General features: G+C 43.1%; 4 protein-coding genes across 7 annotated transcripts; 2 read left to right on the top strand and 2 right to left on the bottom strand.

The window, feature by feature from the left end:
* Positions 1 to 107: 107 nt before the first annotated feature.
* Positions 108 to 1,998, bottom strand: tmem17 (transmembrane protein 17). The gene is made up of 5 exons (XM_047033650.1): positions 1,710 to 1,998; positions 1,352 to 1,455; positions 1,134 to 1,247; positions 909 to 1,052; positions 108 to 692 (listed from the first exon to the last, which is right to left on the bottom strand). The coding sequence occupies exons 1-5, from the start codon at positions 1,822 to 1,824 to the stop codon at positions 594 to 596; spliced, it is 576 nt and encodes a 191-aa protein (XP_046889606.1). The 5' UTR covers positions 1,825 to 1,998; the 3' UTR covers positions 108 to 593.
* A 513-nt stretch (positions 1,999 to 2,511) lies between these two features.
* Positions 2,512 to 6,761, top strand: LOC124476484 (E3 ubiquitin/ISG15 ligase TRIM25-like). Of its 4 annotated transcripts, XM_047033648.1 has the most exons (7): positions 2,512 to 2,654; positions 2,888 to 3,411; positions 3,597 to 3,692; positions 4,030 to 4,263; positions 4,366 to 4,525; positions 4,618 to 4,677; positions 4,754 to 6,761. In XM_047033648.1, the coding sequence occupies exons 2-7, from the start codon at positions 3,352 to 3,354 to the stop codon at positions 5,272 to 5,274; spliced, it is 1,131 nt and encodes a 376-aa protein (XP_046889604.1). In that variant the 5' UTR covers positions 2,512 to 2,654; positions 2,888 to 3,351; the 3' UTR covers positions 5,275 to 6,761. The 4 variants fall into 4 exon arrangements, with proteins under 4 accessions (XP_046889604.1, XP_046889605.1, XP_046889603.1 ...); XM_047033647.1 differs by lacking the exon at positions 2,512 to 2,654 and having other exon boundaries at positions 2,759 to 3,411; positions 4,779 to 6,761; XM_047033645.1 differs by lacking the exon at positions 2,512 to 2,654 and having other exon boundaries at positions 2,761 to 3,411.
* Positions 6,762 to 7,076: 315 nt separating this feature from the next.
* Positions 7,077 to 14,548, bottom strand: slc15a5 (solute carrier family 15 member 5). The gene is made up of 9 exons (XM_047033506.1): positions 14,188 to 14,548; positions 13,763 to 13,985; positions 10,434 to 10,603; positions 10,128 to 10,348; positions 9,674 to 9,860; positions 9,395 to 9,583; positions 7,677 to 7,808; positions 7,305 to 7,413; positions 7,077 to 7,221 (listed from the first exon to the last, which is right to left on the bottom strand). The coding sequence occupies exons 1-9, from the start codon at positions 14,546 to 14,548 to the stop codon at positions 7,077 to 7,079; spliced, it is 1,737 nt and encodes a 578-aa protein (XP_046889462.1).
* LOC124476386 (tripartite motif-containing protein 16-like) lies at positions 10,788 to 13,458 on the top strand. Its single transcript, XM_047033505.1, has 6 exons — positions 10,788 to 11,423; positions 11,520 to 11,615; positions 11,771 to 12,016; positions 12,113 to 12,266; positions 12,431 to 12,490; positions 12,589 to 13,458. Exons 1-6 carry the CDS (start codon positions 10,845 to 10,847, stop codon positions 13,134 to 13,136), a joined length of 1,683 nt encoding a protein of 560 aa, XP_046889461.1. The 5' UTR covers positions 10,788 to 10,844; the 3' UTR covers positions 13,137 to 13,458.
* Positions 14,549 to 16,909: the final 2,361 nt, after the last annotated feature.

Genomic DNA, 16,909 nt, shown 5'->3' with positions numbered 1-16,909 from the left:
TCTACAGGACATGTTTGCTTATTGTAGGCTTTCATCTTGGAAGCATGAATATAAAAAGCATATAGCAGAAACATTTTATTTTTTACAAATGACAGAAATAACATTATTTGCCATGAATGTGTGCCTATCCCATTTCACAACCAAATAGGACAATTATTATTTGTTTGGAAGTAATTATTCTGTAATGTTTCTGAATCTCATAATGAAAGGACAATCTTTCTTGGTATGGTTTGTATTAACAATGGGTTAAAGTACATACATTTATGTCATAACATAACCATAGAAAGTGTATTTTTAGTGCACTGTATTAATATTAATGTAAAAAAATATATATTGTAGAACACTGTACCGGTAACTACAAATCCTATCTTCACAGAAGACACTGCCGCTTCTAAAATATATTTAGTAGCGTCTAAATATATGAAAAATGTATCAAGCCAAACATTTGATGAATTTCTTTACAACTGTCCAAACTCAAGGCACATACACATGGTGTGAAAGACAATTTTAAAAAGTAATTATAAACAGTAAGTACTAAGGAGACCCAAAGACATGTTTTGTGCTCTGTTTGTGTCATCTGAGCCCTGGGCGTGTCAGGCTCGAAGCTCCTGGACTCCATCAAACTGACGCAGGTGAAAGTGGCTCTCTGTGTGCCGGACCATACACCTGAGGGCAACGAAGCCCGACAAGGCCTGGAGGAGAGGAGGAGATGAGCCGGAGGAACAGGGTGTGTGGAAGAAAAGTCCAATTGAACACAGGCAGGATAAAACATGTTGGTACCAATACTGTTGGTATAATCACTGATGGGATGATGGTTGTAGGGATATTGCATTATTAAAGCCATATGGAGCACAATGGTGTTATTGTTCTTAATATTACGTGTGACGTGTCAGTGTGAGTCACCTTACCTGTGAAAGTAGGAAGAGTGCCAGGACAATGTGGACTCCTCTCTCCAGAGGCTGGATAAGAATTGCCTCATTGAACAGCTGGAAAAGGATCAGAGGAAACTGGAGGAGGAGACTAAGCAGCCAGAATCCGGCCAGTTCTGGGACCTAGCAGAACACAAAACACGTGATTTGAATTTGGGGCAGAAACATACGGAGGCTGTGTGTGTATGGGTGTTTGCTGCTGACCTTTTCTTGCAAATTTCCTGCATATCCCAAGTAGAGCCTGATGGCTTCTATGAAAGTCATGAGGATGAGGACGGTGATGAGGATGAACTTGTAGTAGTCGGGCAGAGCCGAATACTGAGAACAGGGAAGGATGTCATAATATAAGTTATATTTCAATTATACGTACGTCCTTACACACACACAGGCTAACATGTTGCGAACTTAATACTATTTGCTACCTTGAGGTGCAGCATCAGTACCTCGCTGATCCACCACAACGGGAAAAAACACATGTTGAAGAACAGAGACATCTGGAGAGGGAGGCTTGAGACCACCTCTCTATCTGGAAACACCGTCATAAGACATGGGTTAAGATCCTGCAGATAACCTAACCTTGTAGCCATAGAAAAACGGAAATATAAGCCTACTTAGATGTTTAGCTCAAACTAATTTGTTATTTATATGCGGGAAGTCGAAAAGTACCTACGGCAGCTAGCTCTAAAGTCTACATTAGCAAGCTAAATTAGCTACAGTTGCTAGCATGCCAACAAGGCACGCCTTGTAAACTTGCATTCCGTAATGTTGAATTTCACCCACTGTGTCCCAAGAACGTGACATTATCTTCGTGTGTAGGCTGAGTACGAGTCGGATCAACGAAAACTGTCCGGGATAAATCCCCAAGACGTTTTCTGATCGGCTCCGGTAGCTCCATAGCTATGATGAGCAATGCAATAGTTGTATGAAATCATCTCACCACCAGACAAATACAAAGCTCCCGCAGTTTCCTAGGCTACGGGGAAATCTCGCGGTCTACATTAACATCCCGTAGGATGTAAAAAATTACACCCATTACGTTAACTAATTGGGTAAAACAGCCTCTTATAAGCAGTTAAGGTAAATATGCACATAGTCTTCTTATATAATTTCACATCTTCACACACAGTGACAGGATGATTGGCCAACGATATTGGTCTAGTAATAATTCTCTCTTGGACCTACAATCAGGAACAGAACAGTGGCAGATGTGATGTACCCCTTTTACTTTGTCGTAACCATTATGTGGGGGTATCTTTTATTAAAGTTTAATTTGATTTATATTTTTTTTACATTGTAGTCGTGGTTTGAATTATTTAGATACTCTTGTACATTTTCAACATTTTATATATTCTACATTTAACCAATAAGCCCCAAGAGGCCGTGGTTTACGCTTTTCTAAAACTGTTACTACAAGTATTTGATATGGTTTTATCAATAAAAACAATTAGAAACAAAATAGTTTAATAATAAACCGTCATTCTTCCGCTACTACAAAGTATAGTTCCTACATAAATCGTTGCCACGCAACAGCCAGATGGACATCTTTGCCGTCTTTTTCAATTTGAAATATTCGATGCGCAGTAATATGGAATGTTAAAGAATGTTATGAGGACAACCTGTGAGGTTATGCTGGATTTTACAACGGCATGGAATGCGATATGGCCAATCACAATCAAGAATGGGAACAACCAGCTTTAGAATTTATATTTAAAACTCATGTTTAACGTATGTATCTTCCCACCAAAGTTAATGTTGTTTGTGCAAACTTAAAGCTGATTCTTATTTAATTCTGATTACCAGGCCGTAAGACGAGTAACGCCACTCCTACTTCTGTGGTCTCATTTCAAGGAAAACGAAACTTATAGCTGAGTTGTGCTCTGCTTTCGCTTCAATATTGATCAGGATGGCAGAAGTAGTTCTAAATAACCAAGATTCATTCATTTGTTCTATCTGTTTAGATCTACTGAAGGATCCGGTTACTATTCCATGCGGGCACAGCTACTGTTTAGTATGCATTGATGGATGTTGGGATCAGAATCAAACGGACGTCTTCAGCTGCCCTCAGTGTCGTCAAAGTTACACCTCGAGGCCTGTTCTCAACAAGAGCACTGTGCTAATTGAGGTGCTGGACAATCTGAAGAAGTCGGGAGTCCACATCGATGCACAGAGTTATGCTGGACCTGGCGATGTGGAATGTGACGCCTGCGCTGGAAGGAAACACAAAGCTGTGAAGTCCTGTCTAGTCTGTCTGGCTTCATACTGTGCGCCTCACCTTCAGCCTCACTATGAATCAAAAGCCTTTAAGAAACACAAGCTGGTTAAAGCCTCCTTCAAACTAGAGGAGAAGATCTGCCCTCGACATGACAAACTGCTAGAGGTCTACTGCTCCACTGACCAGCAATGTGTCTGTCTGCTGTGCGTCATGGATGAACACAAAGGCCATGATACAGTCTCAGCTGCAGCAGAAAGACTTGGAAAACAGGTACAGTAGGAACATTTGCACACTGTAGTGAATCTAAAAGGACTGCCCAAACCAGAAAAAAGCAACCACAAACTCCATTTGGTTCCAAAACAAGGTCATTTGGTTGGCAAATGTGGTTTTCATTTGACAGTGCTTCCAAAACAGTAGGCGAGTCAATGTCATGTTGTGCAACGTGTCATGAACAGAAGCAGGTGGGGGATTTCCAGAAGATTCTCCAACAAATCATCCAGAAGACAGAACAAGAGGCCCAGGGCTTGAGACAGGCTGTGAAGACTGTTATGGTAAACATTGTTTACAATATGATACCTACGGCATAAAAAGACCAATGAAATATCTGTACTACTGTGTGCAGGATGCTTAGGCATGTTTAATGTCTAAATAAGTCCAGCAGGTGCTATGTGTAAATTAACTAAGTTAACCAACCCTAACTTTTAAAATTAAAAGCATCTTCCGAGCCACAGTTTTAGCAGTTATCAGTCTATGCATTACCCTATTTAGTTTTTTTGGCCATCTCCACTTCAGATGTTTATCAGTTACATTTTCTGTCCTGAAATCATTGTTTTGCACTTAAGGCCTCAACATGCTAAATGGGTTCTCCCATTTCTTCTGTGTCAACAGCAATCTGCACAGGCGACAGTGGATGAGAATGAGAGAATCTTCACTGAGATGATCCGCTCCATGGAGAAGAAGCGTTCGGAGGTGAAGGAGCAGATCAGGACCCAGGAGAAGGCTGCTGTGCAAAGAGTTGAAGAAGTGCTGAAGCTACTGGCGAAGGAGATTCTAGAGTTGAAGAATCAAAACGCTGAAATGGACAAGCTCTCACATACAGAGGATAACATAGAATTCCTCCAGGTAACACTAACACATCTATGTTTTCTGGTGGTACGATTCCTGTTGTCCTTTCAGTCGGCTCATGTCTTGTTAATGAAAAATGTTTGTCTTTCCTTGCCGTAGACTTTTCCGGCTCTCTTGTCCCAAGCTAAGTCTGAAGCTTTACCCAGCATTAGCATTAAGCCAAATTTGTCTTTCGACCAAGTGCGGAAACTGGTGTCGGGACTGAAAGTGCAACTCAATAACATTTATGATAAGGAAATGAGCAAGATATCAAAAAAAGGTAAAGCCAAACTGTATTTCCTTAAAGTCATTCAATACAATAATTTGTTCAATTGTATTGATTGGGATAAAAAATAATCTTTATCCCTGCAGTGACTGAAGTTCAAATAATTCTACCTTTTGAACCTAAGACCCGAGAGGATTTCTTAGAATGTAAGTACACACACACACACACGCACACACACACACTGTTCATTTAAGTAATACACACTGTCCTCTCATCATACAGTTCCCTGCAAACCCACTTTCAACAGTAACACAGCAAGTGGAACATTGTGTTGTTCGGAAGAGGGTCGGAAGGTAACGTGGACTGAAGGGGCAACGTATCCTGATCATCCTGAACGATTTACTCATTTTGATCAAATTCTGTGTGAGGAAGGTCTGTTAGAAAGATGCTACTGGGAGGTTGAGTTTCGTGGCTGGATTGCTGTTGGAGTGGCATATCAAACCATGGAGAGGAAAGGAGACGGTAAAGAAAGTAAATTAGGAGGGAATGACCTGTCGTGGAGTTTGGAGTGCTCTCCATCCTCATGCTATTTCCTCCATGATAATATTAAGACTAAATTACGCTGCCGCTGTCCTCCCACCAAGGTAGGAGTGTACTTAGATTACACGGCAGGTACTTTGTCTTTCTACAATACATCTAAAAACATTAGCCTCCTTCACAAGGTGCAGGCTACTTTCACTCAGCCACTATATCCTGGGTTTGGGGTGGGCTTGGAGTCTTATGTAAGAATCACATCCTCCTAAAGGTATATTGAGTACTGATACAGCGGTAGTTAGTGTGTTCGGTCGGCACATTATTCGATGTAAAAAAATCCCAAAATATAACTGCTAATATTTTCCACTGTTTTCACAACCAATCGCACAACCCTGGCACATCAACTCATATTTTCAATACCCTGCCACAGGCAAGATATTTCACACAATTCTTAGGTAGTTTTGAAGTTACAAATAACCTTAACTTTACACTCTTAGAAGTAAAGGCGCTAACTAGAACCACACGGGGTTCTTTGGGCTAATACCCATAGGTGAACCTTTTTCGGTTCTTGATGGAACCCTTTATAGAGTTTCCACCTGGACCCCTTTCAGAGGGCTATACTTAGAACCCCCCAAGTGTTATATCTAGAACTGTCTGGGAAAGATCCCACCCAGAACTCCCTATTAGAGGTTCTACAGAGAACTTTTCTATGATGTGATGGTTTCACCCAGAACTTTCTCTGGGGGTTCTACCCAGAATGTTCACATTCTAAGAGTGCTTACAAGAACCCACCTAGGGGGTTCCACCAAAACCATTTTTATACTTCAATGGTTTCTAGAACCCACCCAGAATGATTTGAATACCACATCCATCACTTTAACGAACTATGTTACAATTACCATTAGCATTTTTTTTAATGAGAAACAATCGTATTTACAAATGATGGAACAATGATGGATATGGTGGGGAGACTGACAGTAAGCCAACAGAACAGGTGATAGCATTTGAAGAATAGTGGAATCAGCAACATAACAGATAGGACACCAGCCATGTCAGACCATCCTGTCAGACTATCCTCAGCAGAGGAAGTAATGTCCAGTTACAGTGACATACTGTAGCAGAGAGGGAAGGACAAACCCAACCAGTAGCAACATCCCAAAGTCCACTCACCACAACAGATAAGGCAGTAAGTCATCTACAACCAACATGTTATAGGGTCCAATGAGAGCAGTACAAGTTCTTAATAATGGTGACCGTGGAAATGATTGTAAATGCCTTGTCCTCCAGCTCCTATATTAACAGCTGAATGACTTTATAATATATATACTGTATTTGTGTTCCAGTTTTGATAGGACAAGCAGGTATTGATAATACATAATAGCATCTCACCAGAAAAGGCATTTCTGCAGTGACCCAAACCCTCTTGCTCAAGCCATGGCACACTTTAACTTACTTTTCTGAGGTTTCTCATCTGTTAGTCAGTCATGCTTTGTATGGGTAAAGGGGTATTACCAAATGTGGAATCCTAGTAGGTACTAGAATTGTAATATTAATATGTGACCCTTTTTTAGAGGCCATGTGATGACCTGGATTCTGCTGGGTAAATGGGTAATGTAGTTCTGTATCTCAGCCTGCATGTTTTTCTAAGTGCTTTTCTACGTAGGTCACCTACTGTATATCTTTACATCAGTTGTGTTTGTGCCTATGCTCTTTCTTTCATGTTTTAAGCATTGTAAATAAATATAAATAAAACAAATGTATGGCTGCAGGATTTCTAATTTTTTTAATTGGCAGCAACATCGAATGCATGTACTGTACATGGATCCACCTGCTACCTTTGGTGGTTATTGATCACACCTACATGTGTACAGACATTTCATTGTGGACCTATCCCTCCCTCCACCCCCCCTCCCTCCACCCTCCCTCCCCCCCCCCTCCCTCCACCCTATCCCCATAGAGATAATGTAAATACCAATATAATAATCCACAGGAAAAAAACAAATCAGACATATATGTACATATTCTATAGTTGTAACGCCAGCGCTACAGCATTTAAATGGTCACCACTAGGTTACAAAATACTTTCAATGGAGGCAGTGGTGTAGGAACGTTCCATGGTGTCATAGTAACGCAGGCAGGTCTTGTAGCGTTGTAGCTTCTCCGCTAGCAAGCTGCAGCCCATCGCTCTGCCGTGCACCACGCTCAGATCCTTGTACCTTGAAGGAAACCAGGACATACTCAAACACTGTACACACGCTCATGCAGATGCTCATGCACACATGATTTGTGCCCTATCTACCTATATGAGATCCACCAGAACACCAGGGTGTTGATGGCCATCAGAGTAGCCAGGAAGAAGAAGAATCTCTCCAAGTTCCCATCATGCAGTGTGTTAGGGTAGAAGTTACCTGATCAGAAAGATTTGTCAGTGACTTGAGCCCCTAGAATGAACAACACTGAAGAAGGTGAAGAAAGGTGAGACTGTCTTGTTGTCTCGAACCTTTCATTTGCTAGCCTCTATTAAGCAAAAATGTATACATCAGGTACTTATATTTCAGAAACGCTTCATCATTTTCCAACCTCCAGGGCTGATCCAGTGGGTTTCATTGTGTAGCTGATGGTAGGGAACTAAAGTAAACTCATCACAAGAAATAGAGACTGTCATGCTTACCCCCAGAGAGCAAATAAACCAGCTGAATGATGAGGGCACCTAGGAAACAGCCCCCTCCGTATGACAGAGTGAGGAAGTGCAGGGAAATGCCTCTGATGTGGCTGGGGGTCAGGTGGAAGGAAATTAGAGAACCTGCCAGAGAGGAGGAAGAAAAGATAAGGTGTGTTTAGAGAGAATATCACAAACATACATACAAAGAGAGTAGATAGACTCAGTTGTGTAGCAGAGCCAACAGACAAACCACGTACCCTCACACCTTTCCCCTACCCCCGACAAGGAGAAAGGGGGTTTCCCCCCTTTGTCCTTATCTCCAGAGCAGAACCTTCAAAGCTTCTGGCTCAGCATGGGGCCAGAAGGTAGACCAAAATAGCCTTACAGTATGCAGACAAAGGAGTTTAAGGAAAGACTAACTTTTCTGGATTTACAAACATATGCTCAAGGACTACATGGCTTATGGACACTATTTCAATGACAGTAGTTGATGTGTTATAATGTATGCTTTCCCTTTTATGCTGTGTTGATATAATTTGATGTTTTAATGTAACTTCCTTTCCTGTTATGATAAATCAGTTAATCTTGATATCAAAATGATTTTAATCTACAAACTAAACCATTTATTAATGTTGTATTGTTATATTTTGAAGTATTAGAAATACATGGACATTTGAAATAGCTGAACTCTGAAAAGTTGTCAACTACTTCACACCCATACGTCAATCTCAGGATGGACGCCCAGGTGGGAGTAACTGACCAATCAAAGAGTTCACCTCCAAAAGGATACCCCCCTTTCGCAAGGATTATAAAACCCTGACGCACAAGCAAACCTTGCTTTTTCGCAAGGATTCACCGGATATGTTCGCGACATATCTGACCTATCCTTCTCAATCAGCAACTCACTGGACCACCAGGAACTTTAACGAAAGATTCCTTTGCTCTAACCGTTTGACAACGACGAACGGAACTTTGATTCTTCTTCTTCAAACTGACAACAGTAACTGCGATATTGCTACATTTCTTACTTGTGAACATTGGCATATTGTGATTTAATTTGTTACGTTTGATTTTTAGTTTGCAAATGATTCAAGCTAACTTTCGTTAGGATTAGTTAACATAGACTCCCTCCATTGTTCTCCTGAAGCCTATCTCTCTCTCTTCCCCTCCCCACGCGCTCTCAACCCACCATCTAGTATTCCGCTCTCATCATAGTTTAGGACCTACTGTATACTGTTTAACTCAACTCACTCTCAACTAGCCTATAACTTCTTTGGTATTTGTTCATCATAATTACATTTTCTTAAATAAATCGTTGTTTATAATACTCGCGTTATCCCTCACGTTATCTGATCTGCTCTACTTTCATGGTATTCGCTACTTAAGATTAGACTGATTATTACGAGTGCTATTATTCAATATTATTCAATAAGGTTTCCTCTGTCCCTTAAATAAATCAGAGGTGGTGCCCCCAAGAACTGTATACTTTATTATAAATTAAGTATTGCTAATCTTAACCGTGCAAACCACGCTACAGTTGGGAATCAACAGCTTCAGTGGTATAACAAAATAGTTATTTGGTGTGTAGCCGTTTTTTCCCACAGCAAATTAGCTATAAATTATTTTATTATGATTAATCAAAATGAATTAAACAAGTAACATTTTGGACAGCCACTGAATGTGGTTTTATTTCCCCTGGAGTTAATTAAGAAAGCCCTGTGACTCACAGGCAGGGGTGACCAGGGCCTCGGCTAGGCCCAGCAGGATGTACTGAGGAGCCAGCTGGAAGCAGGCCATGGAAGACACCTGGATCACTTTCCCTGACAAGGCCTGCTCCACCAAGGGATAGCCCTTCCTGTGTATCTCCAAAATGCCTGCCACCAACATAGATAAGGCTGCACATGCGTGGCCCAGAGCTGGAATGAAGATAAAGGGGTGAGTTTGTGTGTGTGTGTGGTTGTGCATACTTAAAAAGTGAGTCGTTCTTTGGGAGGTGCACTACTGACTTATAACTTGTGCTGGGCCCAGTGGTGTTTTCTCCATGGTAAGATAACAGGTGGTCACACACTCTATAAGCGGGGCCAGCAGCAGCAGAGGCAGGATGCTGATCACGTTCATGGCCGCTATGGGCAGCAGGAAGCCATTCAGGTGCAGGTTAGAGTTCATGGTCTGAATGTAGTAACCTGAGGGAATCTGAGGGACACAGCCAGGAGCCATCCAAATCAGAACATTTAAAGACAAAGATTTAAAAACATACCATGTACCGGTACAAAGAAATAGGCTACTTATAGCCGTAAATGGATGTGGTAGGTTGTTCCTGTGGGAAAGGTCTCAGAAAACATTTGTTAACAACCCATTTGAGGGTAAAACCACAAAGGTTTTGGCCAGAACTATTTGACCAATAAAATGCCAAAAAAGGGCCAAGTAGATCCCAAGATAGCAGCTTTCGAAGTCCCATACCTGAGTGATGCAGGCTCGATAGAGGAGCTGGAGGCCATAGAGGGGGAAGAGACGAGCCAACACCTTGACGTTCTCCACATGGGTCTCACTGTAGCAGCCTCCGTTGTTCTCCTTGGCCCGATCCAGCCAACTGCCCTCATCTCCTCCCAGGTGGTGGCGCCGCAGGCAGCACATCTTCAGAGAGTTCAGGAACACACCCAGCGTGGTGAGCAGAGAACTGCCTGCATAGAACAGACACACCCTGTCCAACACTGGCCAACCAAAGAAGGAAAGAAATTGTAAAAAACCCAGGAGACTTGACGGTACCTTTCTTGGGCTTGAAAGTGAGGTTGTTGCGGACCATATGGATGGCCAACAAAGCTAGCAGGACGGAGGTGAAGGGGATGAGGAAGCCCAGGTTCCTGGCCACAGACTGCTGGATGTAGGCAATACCCAGGAACACCACTGTGGAGTTCAGGTTCACCAGCCAGTAGAACCTTTTTGAAAAGATGAGTGTCGATAAACCAGCATTCCTGTTTCTGGATGATATTGCTTATACTCTGCTTGAAGTAAAGGAATGAGCACATCCATTAGTACTGAATCTTTCTGAGACTCCTCCTCTCATAATATCTCTACACAAACACTCCCCCTCGTAACTCTAAGCACAACCATGCAGTCATGTGGGTTGCACTTCCTAGTTGAAACAGAACGAGAACTCTCTTTGTAGACGGAAAGAAAATGGCGGACGATCAGGAACATTTTAGCTGTCCTATGTGTTTGGAGCTACTAAAAGATCCTGTGACGACTGCCTGTGGTCATACCTACTGTATGAACTGTATCAATACCTTTTGGGATCAAGACAATGCGATAAATGCTAAGTACTGCTGTCCCCTGTGTAGACAGACTTTCACTTTGAGGCCTGTTCTCAAGAAAAATACACTGCTGGCTGACATGGTGGAAAGACAGAGGAACACAACGTTCAAAGATCTGACTCTCGATTTGAATAAGGCTGAGCATGGAGATGTGGAGTGTGACGTCTGCTCTGGGGGAAAACGCAAAGCTGTTAAATCGTGTCTGGTGTGTTTGGTTTCTTACTGTGAACCTCACCTCCAGCCTCACTTGGATTTGCCTATCCTCAAGAAACATAGGATGATTAATGCCCACACGAAACTAGAAGACAAGATCTGCCCTCTCCACGACAAACTGCTGGAGGTCTACTGTCGTACTGACCAGCAGTGCATCTGTTTTCTGTGTGCTATGGATGAACATAAAGACCATGAGACAGTCTCAGCTGCAGCAGAAAGAACAGAGAAACAAGTCAGACAGATACATACTCTACACATCTTCAAATGGGGATTTTCTATTCTTTGATGTTACCCTTGTGAAAGTGAAATATGAATTGTGTCCCAACAGATGCAGCTAAGTGAGACCCAGCAGAAAGTCCTGCTAAGAGGATTGGAGATAAGTATGGAGCTACATAAGCTAAGAGAGGCAGGAGACTCCATCACAGTAGGTGCCACCCACTACAATCTACTGCTGACGACTATGCTTCATTTTTTTCTTCCTTTTTGTATCTTTATGCTTTAATAACTTAACAGATATTTTCGGGTAGGGAGAGGTATAGTGAACAGGTGAATGTTGAGTTGTCTGTATGCACCTGACAGAACTCTGCACGGACGACAGTAGATGACTTTGACAGGGCCTGTGACGAGCACCTCCGTGTGTGTGTTCGCTCCGTGGAGAGAAGACGTTCAGAGGTGAAGGAGCTCGTCAGAGCCCAGCAGGGGGCAGTGTGGTTGCAGGCTGAGAGTCTGACAGAGAGACTGATAAAGGTGGGTGGTGAGCTGACTAAGAGAGACCGGGAGATGAAACAGCTTTCTCAGACAGAGGACCCCACACACTTCCTAAGGGTAATTTAATTCTGTAAATCAACTTGTTTTATCCTATAGTGTCAGACTGGCTTTAGCTAATACGTGTGTTTGCATTGCCTGAAAATCTATGAGCAGAGTTTCCAGTCACTTGGTGATCTTCCTGGATCTCAGAACTCATCTGCAAACTCTGTGGTAAAGTGTATCACTGAACAAAAAGAAAAACTGGAAAATATGGTCAAGGAAGAAACGAGGAAGATGTTCAACTCTCTGCCTCTTCATAATGATATGGGTATGCCAGTCTCACAGCATGACTACAGTTACGAAAGCTTGAAAGAATGTCATAGAGCTCACTTAGCTATATTTATACATATGACTATTTTATGCAGTTCTGACTCAACATCATTCTGTTGAAACTGTCTGATGTAGGTTTATGGTAAAACTTTATTTTCACAGTGACAGAAAGCCCACATCTTTCTCCAATGATAGAGTTCAAATCAAAGAGAGATATAAGCGGTGAGTCATGTTTTTTCACTCACACACATACAAACACACACACGCTCACACACAGCTAACTCTGGCTTTAGAGTAACTGTATATCTTCTGATCTACAGCCTCTTGCTACTGCAATGTGGAGGTGGATCCCATGACAGTGTGCCTATGTCTCCACCTCTGTGATGAAAACAGAACGATCTCCTGGAGTGACCAGGTCAAGCCCCACCCAGACCACCCCGACAGGTTCAGCCCTTACCAGCAGGCCCTGAGCAGGGAGGGTCTGTCAGGGACCTGCTACTGGGAAGTGGAGTGGAGTGGTGGTGTTGTTACTGTGGCCGTCTCCTACAGAAACATCAAGAGGAAAGGCTGGGGGAACGACTGCTGCTTCGGGCACAACGACCAGTCCTGGTGTCTAGTGTGTTCTTCGTCATCTTGTTTCTTCTGGCATGATAAGATGTTCAAGCCCGTTCCATTCCCTTGCTCCTCCAGAGTGGGAGTGTATCTCAACCACGAGGCAGGAGTTCTGTCCTTTTACAGCGTCTCTGACACGGGTACAATGATGCTCCTGCACAGAGCACAGACTATATTCACCGAGCCCCTCTACCCTGGCTTTAGTGTTGACCAAGGAGCAATGTTAAAGATATGTGCAGCTAAGAAGATAAACTGACAATTTGCTACCTTTCATTTTAATGATGTACTTCTGCCATTCACACTGTATATTGTACTGGTTCAAGGATAAACATGGGATTCATGTTAAGTTGAATTAACAATTTGAAGTATTGGATTGCAAATGGAAATATCGTAAATTAAACATTCTATGCATATATTGACCTGAATAAAAACTAAAGGAATGGTTTTGTGTCAACCCAAATGTAACAGTTCAATTATTTTTTTGACATTCTTGAATGTCAGCCATAAAATGTTATGGAAGTGAATTATTTTTTATTTATGGTTGTCAAATAAATTGTATGACAATTGCTGGATATAAATATTGAAGGACTTACTTTAAAATGGGATCTCCATTGGAGATTTTTCTTAGTATGGTAAGAATGTTTTGACCTGTAGTACACTCCTGTTATTTGACAACAGTAGAATGACACCCACAACTTGTCTTGGAATCGAACATCACAGAACATCAGAGGTTTGCAAAAGCATATAGAAATCGGCTCTTTCGGAAACCTCTTAAATGCAACCTTCCTCCCTCACTTCCTCTCAATCAATCAATCATGTTTGGGAGAAAAGCTGCATTTCTGGAGAATCCAACAAAGCCATCCAAAGGATGGTGTCACTCACCAGTTGAAGAAAGAAAGGAGCTGGTGCTGATCGTAGCCCTGCAGGTGGTAGGCCCCCATGGGACAGAGGATGGCTCTAATGCCCCCGATGCCGAGCGCGGCAGCCAGCAAGCCCGTGTAGAACAGGATCTGCTGCTCATGAGGTTCCAGATGGTGGGTCATGTGGTGCGTGTCAATGTAGAAGTCCTCGAATGGGAAGGCAACCACTGGCAGCATGGCAGTGCCTGCAAGGACGGAGAGCTAGAGGATCCACACTTTCTTTTGGATTTCACATTCTTAAATCTTCCTATCTTTGAGTGTCTGTCTTGACATTTGCCCAGTTGGTTGATGCAGTGTGCAGTTACAATTCTCCAGATTCAATTCTCCATATTATTTAAACTCACTCTCGGGTAACCCAAGCTAACTGACACTGTCACCGAGACTTACCGAAAAAGTGGAGTAAAGCACAGAGGTAGAGGACCTTGGTCCTGCCCAAGCAGGTCTCAGCCAACCATCCCACTAGGACAGGAGTCAGGGTGCTGGCTCCCACAAAGCACAGGTTAACAGTGGCAGCCTGGTGGTTGTCATAGCCCAGCTTCACAGTGCAGAACAGGATCATGTTACAGACAATGCCGAAGAAGGTGAACCTCTCACACAGTTCTACCAGCAGGACGCAGATGATCACCTGGAGCTTTTTACGGGACTGCCGAGGACGTTCCTGGTGGGGCCTTCGCTCGGCCGACTTGGAGGAACGACGTGGCTGGGGGCGTGTCCCCTCCGGCAGCCCCCTATGGTCCACGGCTACCATGCTCCCCGCTTTGCCTGGCTGTCTGGCTGCTTGGTTGCCTGACTGGCTGTAGGTATCACAGGCTTGGTTTCGTCCACCTTGCTTGCTTCTTCCCCCAGAGGCAGACTGACTGGTGAGAGCCTGGGTTGGAATTCTGCAGTCCTCTGTGAGTGTTCTAAATCAGTGCTGGGGTGTGAGGGATCAAAGAGCCTGTAAACACTCATCTGAATGTTGCATGTGCTGCTGGCTGTGTGCTTGGTCAGGATGGGCTTCAGGTCATTCTGATTTGGGTGGGGGGGGGCGGGGGGGGGGGGGGGGTAACCGCAAAGGTTTACAAGCCTGGACAAATACAAGTGTTGAGGATGCACGCTATTTATTAAGTATCCTTGACATAGTTGCTAAATTAATTTCTGGAATTTCTGCATGTGTTGATACAAACAAAACACAGCAGACATCAGACGTAAGGACAATGACTGTTGTTTTGATTGCAGGTGCTGACAATTGTATTATTCACTTTTCAGTGTAACAGATTTGGGTCAACATAGCCTGTAGACAATAAGACAATGTAATATATGGCCTATTTATAAGTCTTTCCTGTAAGGTAACTCATTATATGCATGGCACTTTAATAGGTCACACACATCAACAAAGAAAGTCACAACAAAGGGAGTCAGATGGCTGAGCGGTGGTGAGGGAGTCGGGCTAGTAATCAGAAGGTTGCTGGATCGATTCCCCGCCGCGCCACATGATGTTGTGTCCTTGGGCAAGGCACTTCACCCTACTTGCTTCGGGGGAATGTCCCTGTACTTACTGTAAGTCGCTCTGGATAAGAGCGTCTGCTAAATGCCTAAATGTTCAAGTTCAAGTCTTTTATTTGTCAGGTGCACAGAGCAACACAAGGTTAGACTGGGCACTGAAATTCTTAAGACAAGACAACGCAAGCACTTGGCATAACATAACATATAAGTACACAGAACAAATTTACATCTATGCTGAGCTTAGATAAGTGAACTTTCTAAATATACAGATAGCAATAAATAAACGACTATACTAACCCTAACACTAAAACTTCCTAAATTACAGATAACAATAAATAGTACGCTATACTAACCCTAATACACAAAAAAAAAAAAAAAAAAAAAACCTGTTACAACCCTATAAACTAATCTAACCTAAATGGAGTACAGTGCAGTAGTGCAAATTTACAGATCAGTGACTTTGTCAATGACCAAACAGGAGCCTGGTGGCGAGGTACAGTAGTGCAATGTTACTGAAAGAGCAACCAGTAGCTGAAAGTGACAGTGTATAAGTGACTAGTGTGCAGTAAAAATGTCCATATCAGTGTCCATTGAGAAGCCTGATGACCCTTGGGTAGAAACTGTTGTCCAGTCTGCGTGTGCGCGACCGGATGCTGCGGTAACGCCTGCCAGAAGGCAACGGGGTAAAGAGACTGAAGGATGGGTGGGAACAGTCTCTTAGAATCCTGCTGGCTTTCCTAAGGCAACGTGTGTGGTAGGTGTCCTGTAGGGCTGGGAGCTTCCTGCCGATGATGAACTCAGCAGAACGGACCACACTTCGTAGGGCCTTGCGGTCCCGGTCTGTGCAGCTCCCATACCACACTGTGATACAACCAGTCAGAATGCTTTCTATAGTGCATCTGTAAAAGTTAGTAAGGATGACTGAGTCCATACCAAACTTCTTCAGTCTCCTCAGGAAGAAGAGGCGCTTACGGGCCGTTTTGACCACCTTGTCCGTGTGAACAGACCAGGTGAGGTCATTGCTGATGTTCACCCCGAGGAACTTGAAGCAGCTGACCTTCTCCACTTCCGATCCATTGATGAATAGGGGTGCATGCTCCTCCTCCTGCCGCCTCCTAAAGTCCACAATCATCTCCTTGGTCTTGCTGATGTTAAGAGAGAGGTTGTTGTCCTGACACCATGAAATGTAAATGTAAAGTCGAACCAGAGGTCAACACATTACACATTCTTAGAAAATGTCACACCCTTCTGTCAGAGCAGCAGTCCACAGAGGCAGTTATTTGTGTTTACTTTGAAGAGGTACAGTCACAATTAGACCACTGGTGTGAAATTTAAAATCGGGTGCCTTGGATGTCACCCTTAATAGGACTGGGCTGTTCATTAAGCAGTCTCGGGTCTGGTTTGAGACTGATTAATCACCTCGTTCTTCAAGCAGGCTTTCAGGAGCGTCCCTGCTGATTGACTCTCCTTGCTGTGAACCACAGTCAGAACAATTTCAACAAACGTTTTAACCAAAGTTAATTCCAGAAAAATCAGGGGGTAAAATAACGTAAACCTGGCAACCCTATCAAAAAGACAATCGTGATGTTGTTCACTTTCCTTCCAGTGGTTGGCGATAAAGAAC

Source organism: Hypomesus transpacificus, chromosome 14, assembly GCF_021917145.1.
Source record: "Hypomesus transpacificus isolate Combined female chromosome 14, fHypTra1, whole genome shotgun sequence".
In the NCBI taxonomy this organism is placed as follows: Eukaryota; Metazoa; Chordata; class Actinopteri; order Osmeriformes; family Osmeridae; genus Hypomesus; species Hypomesus transpacificus.
Note: the sequence above shows the minus strand (reverse complement) of the source record. Positions and strands in the feature narration are given on the sequence as shown.

Coding starts and splice junctions, on each gene's coding strand:
- tmem17 (XM_047033650.1), bottom strand. CDS start 1,824: ATGGAGCTACCGGAGCCGATCAGAAAACGTCTTGGGGATTTATCCCGG. Junction 1,456..1,709: donor TGTCACGTTCTTGGGACACA/GTGGGTGAAATT, acceptor CGGTGTTTCCAG/ATAGAGAGGTGGTCTCAAGC. Junction 1,053..1,133: donor CAGGAAATTTGCAAGAAAAG/GTCAGCAGCAAA, acceptor GTGTTCTGCTAG/GTCCCAGAACTGGCCGGATT.
- LOC124476484 (XM_047033645.1), top strand. CDS start 2,833: ATGGCAGAAGTAGTTCTAAATAACCAAGATTCATTCATTTGTTCTATC. Junction 3,693..4,029: donor AGGCTGTGAAGACTGTTATG/GTAAACATTGTT, acceptor CTGTGTCAACAG/CAATCTGCACAGGCGACAGT. Junction 4,678..4,753: donor CCGAGAGGATTTCTTAGAAT/GTAAGTACACAC, acceptor CTCATCATACAG/TTCCCTGCAAACCCACTTTC.
- LOC124476386 (XM_047033505.1), top strand. CDS start 10,845: ATGGCGGACGATCAGGAACATTTTAGCTGTCCTATGTGTTTGGAGCTA. Junction 11,616..11,770: donor AGGCAGGAGACTCCATCACA/GTAGGTGCCACC, acceptor TGCACCTGACAG/AACTCTGCACGGACGACAGT. Junction 12,491..12,588: donor ATCAAAGAGAGATATAAGCG/GTGAGTCATGTT, acceptor TCTGATCTACAG/CCTCTTGCTACTGCAATGTG.
- slc15a5 (XM_047033506.1), bottom strand. CDS start 14,548: ATGGTAGCCGTGGACCATAGGGGGCTGCCGGAGGGGACACGCCCCCAG. Junction 10,604..13,762: donor CTCCTTTCTTTCTTCAACTG/GTGAGTGACACC, acceptor CTTTTCAAAAAG/GTTCTACTGGCTGGTGAACC. Junction 9,861..10,127: donor ATCGAGCCTGCATCACTCAG/GTATGGGACTTC, acceptor TGTGTCCCTCAG/ATTCCCTCAGGTTACTACAT.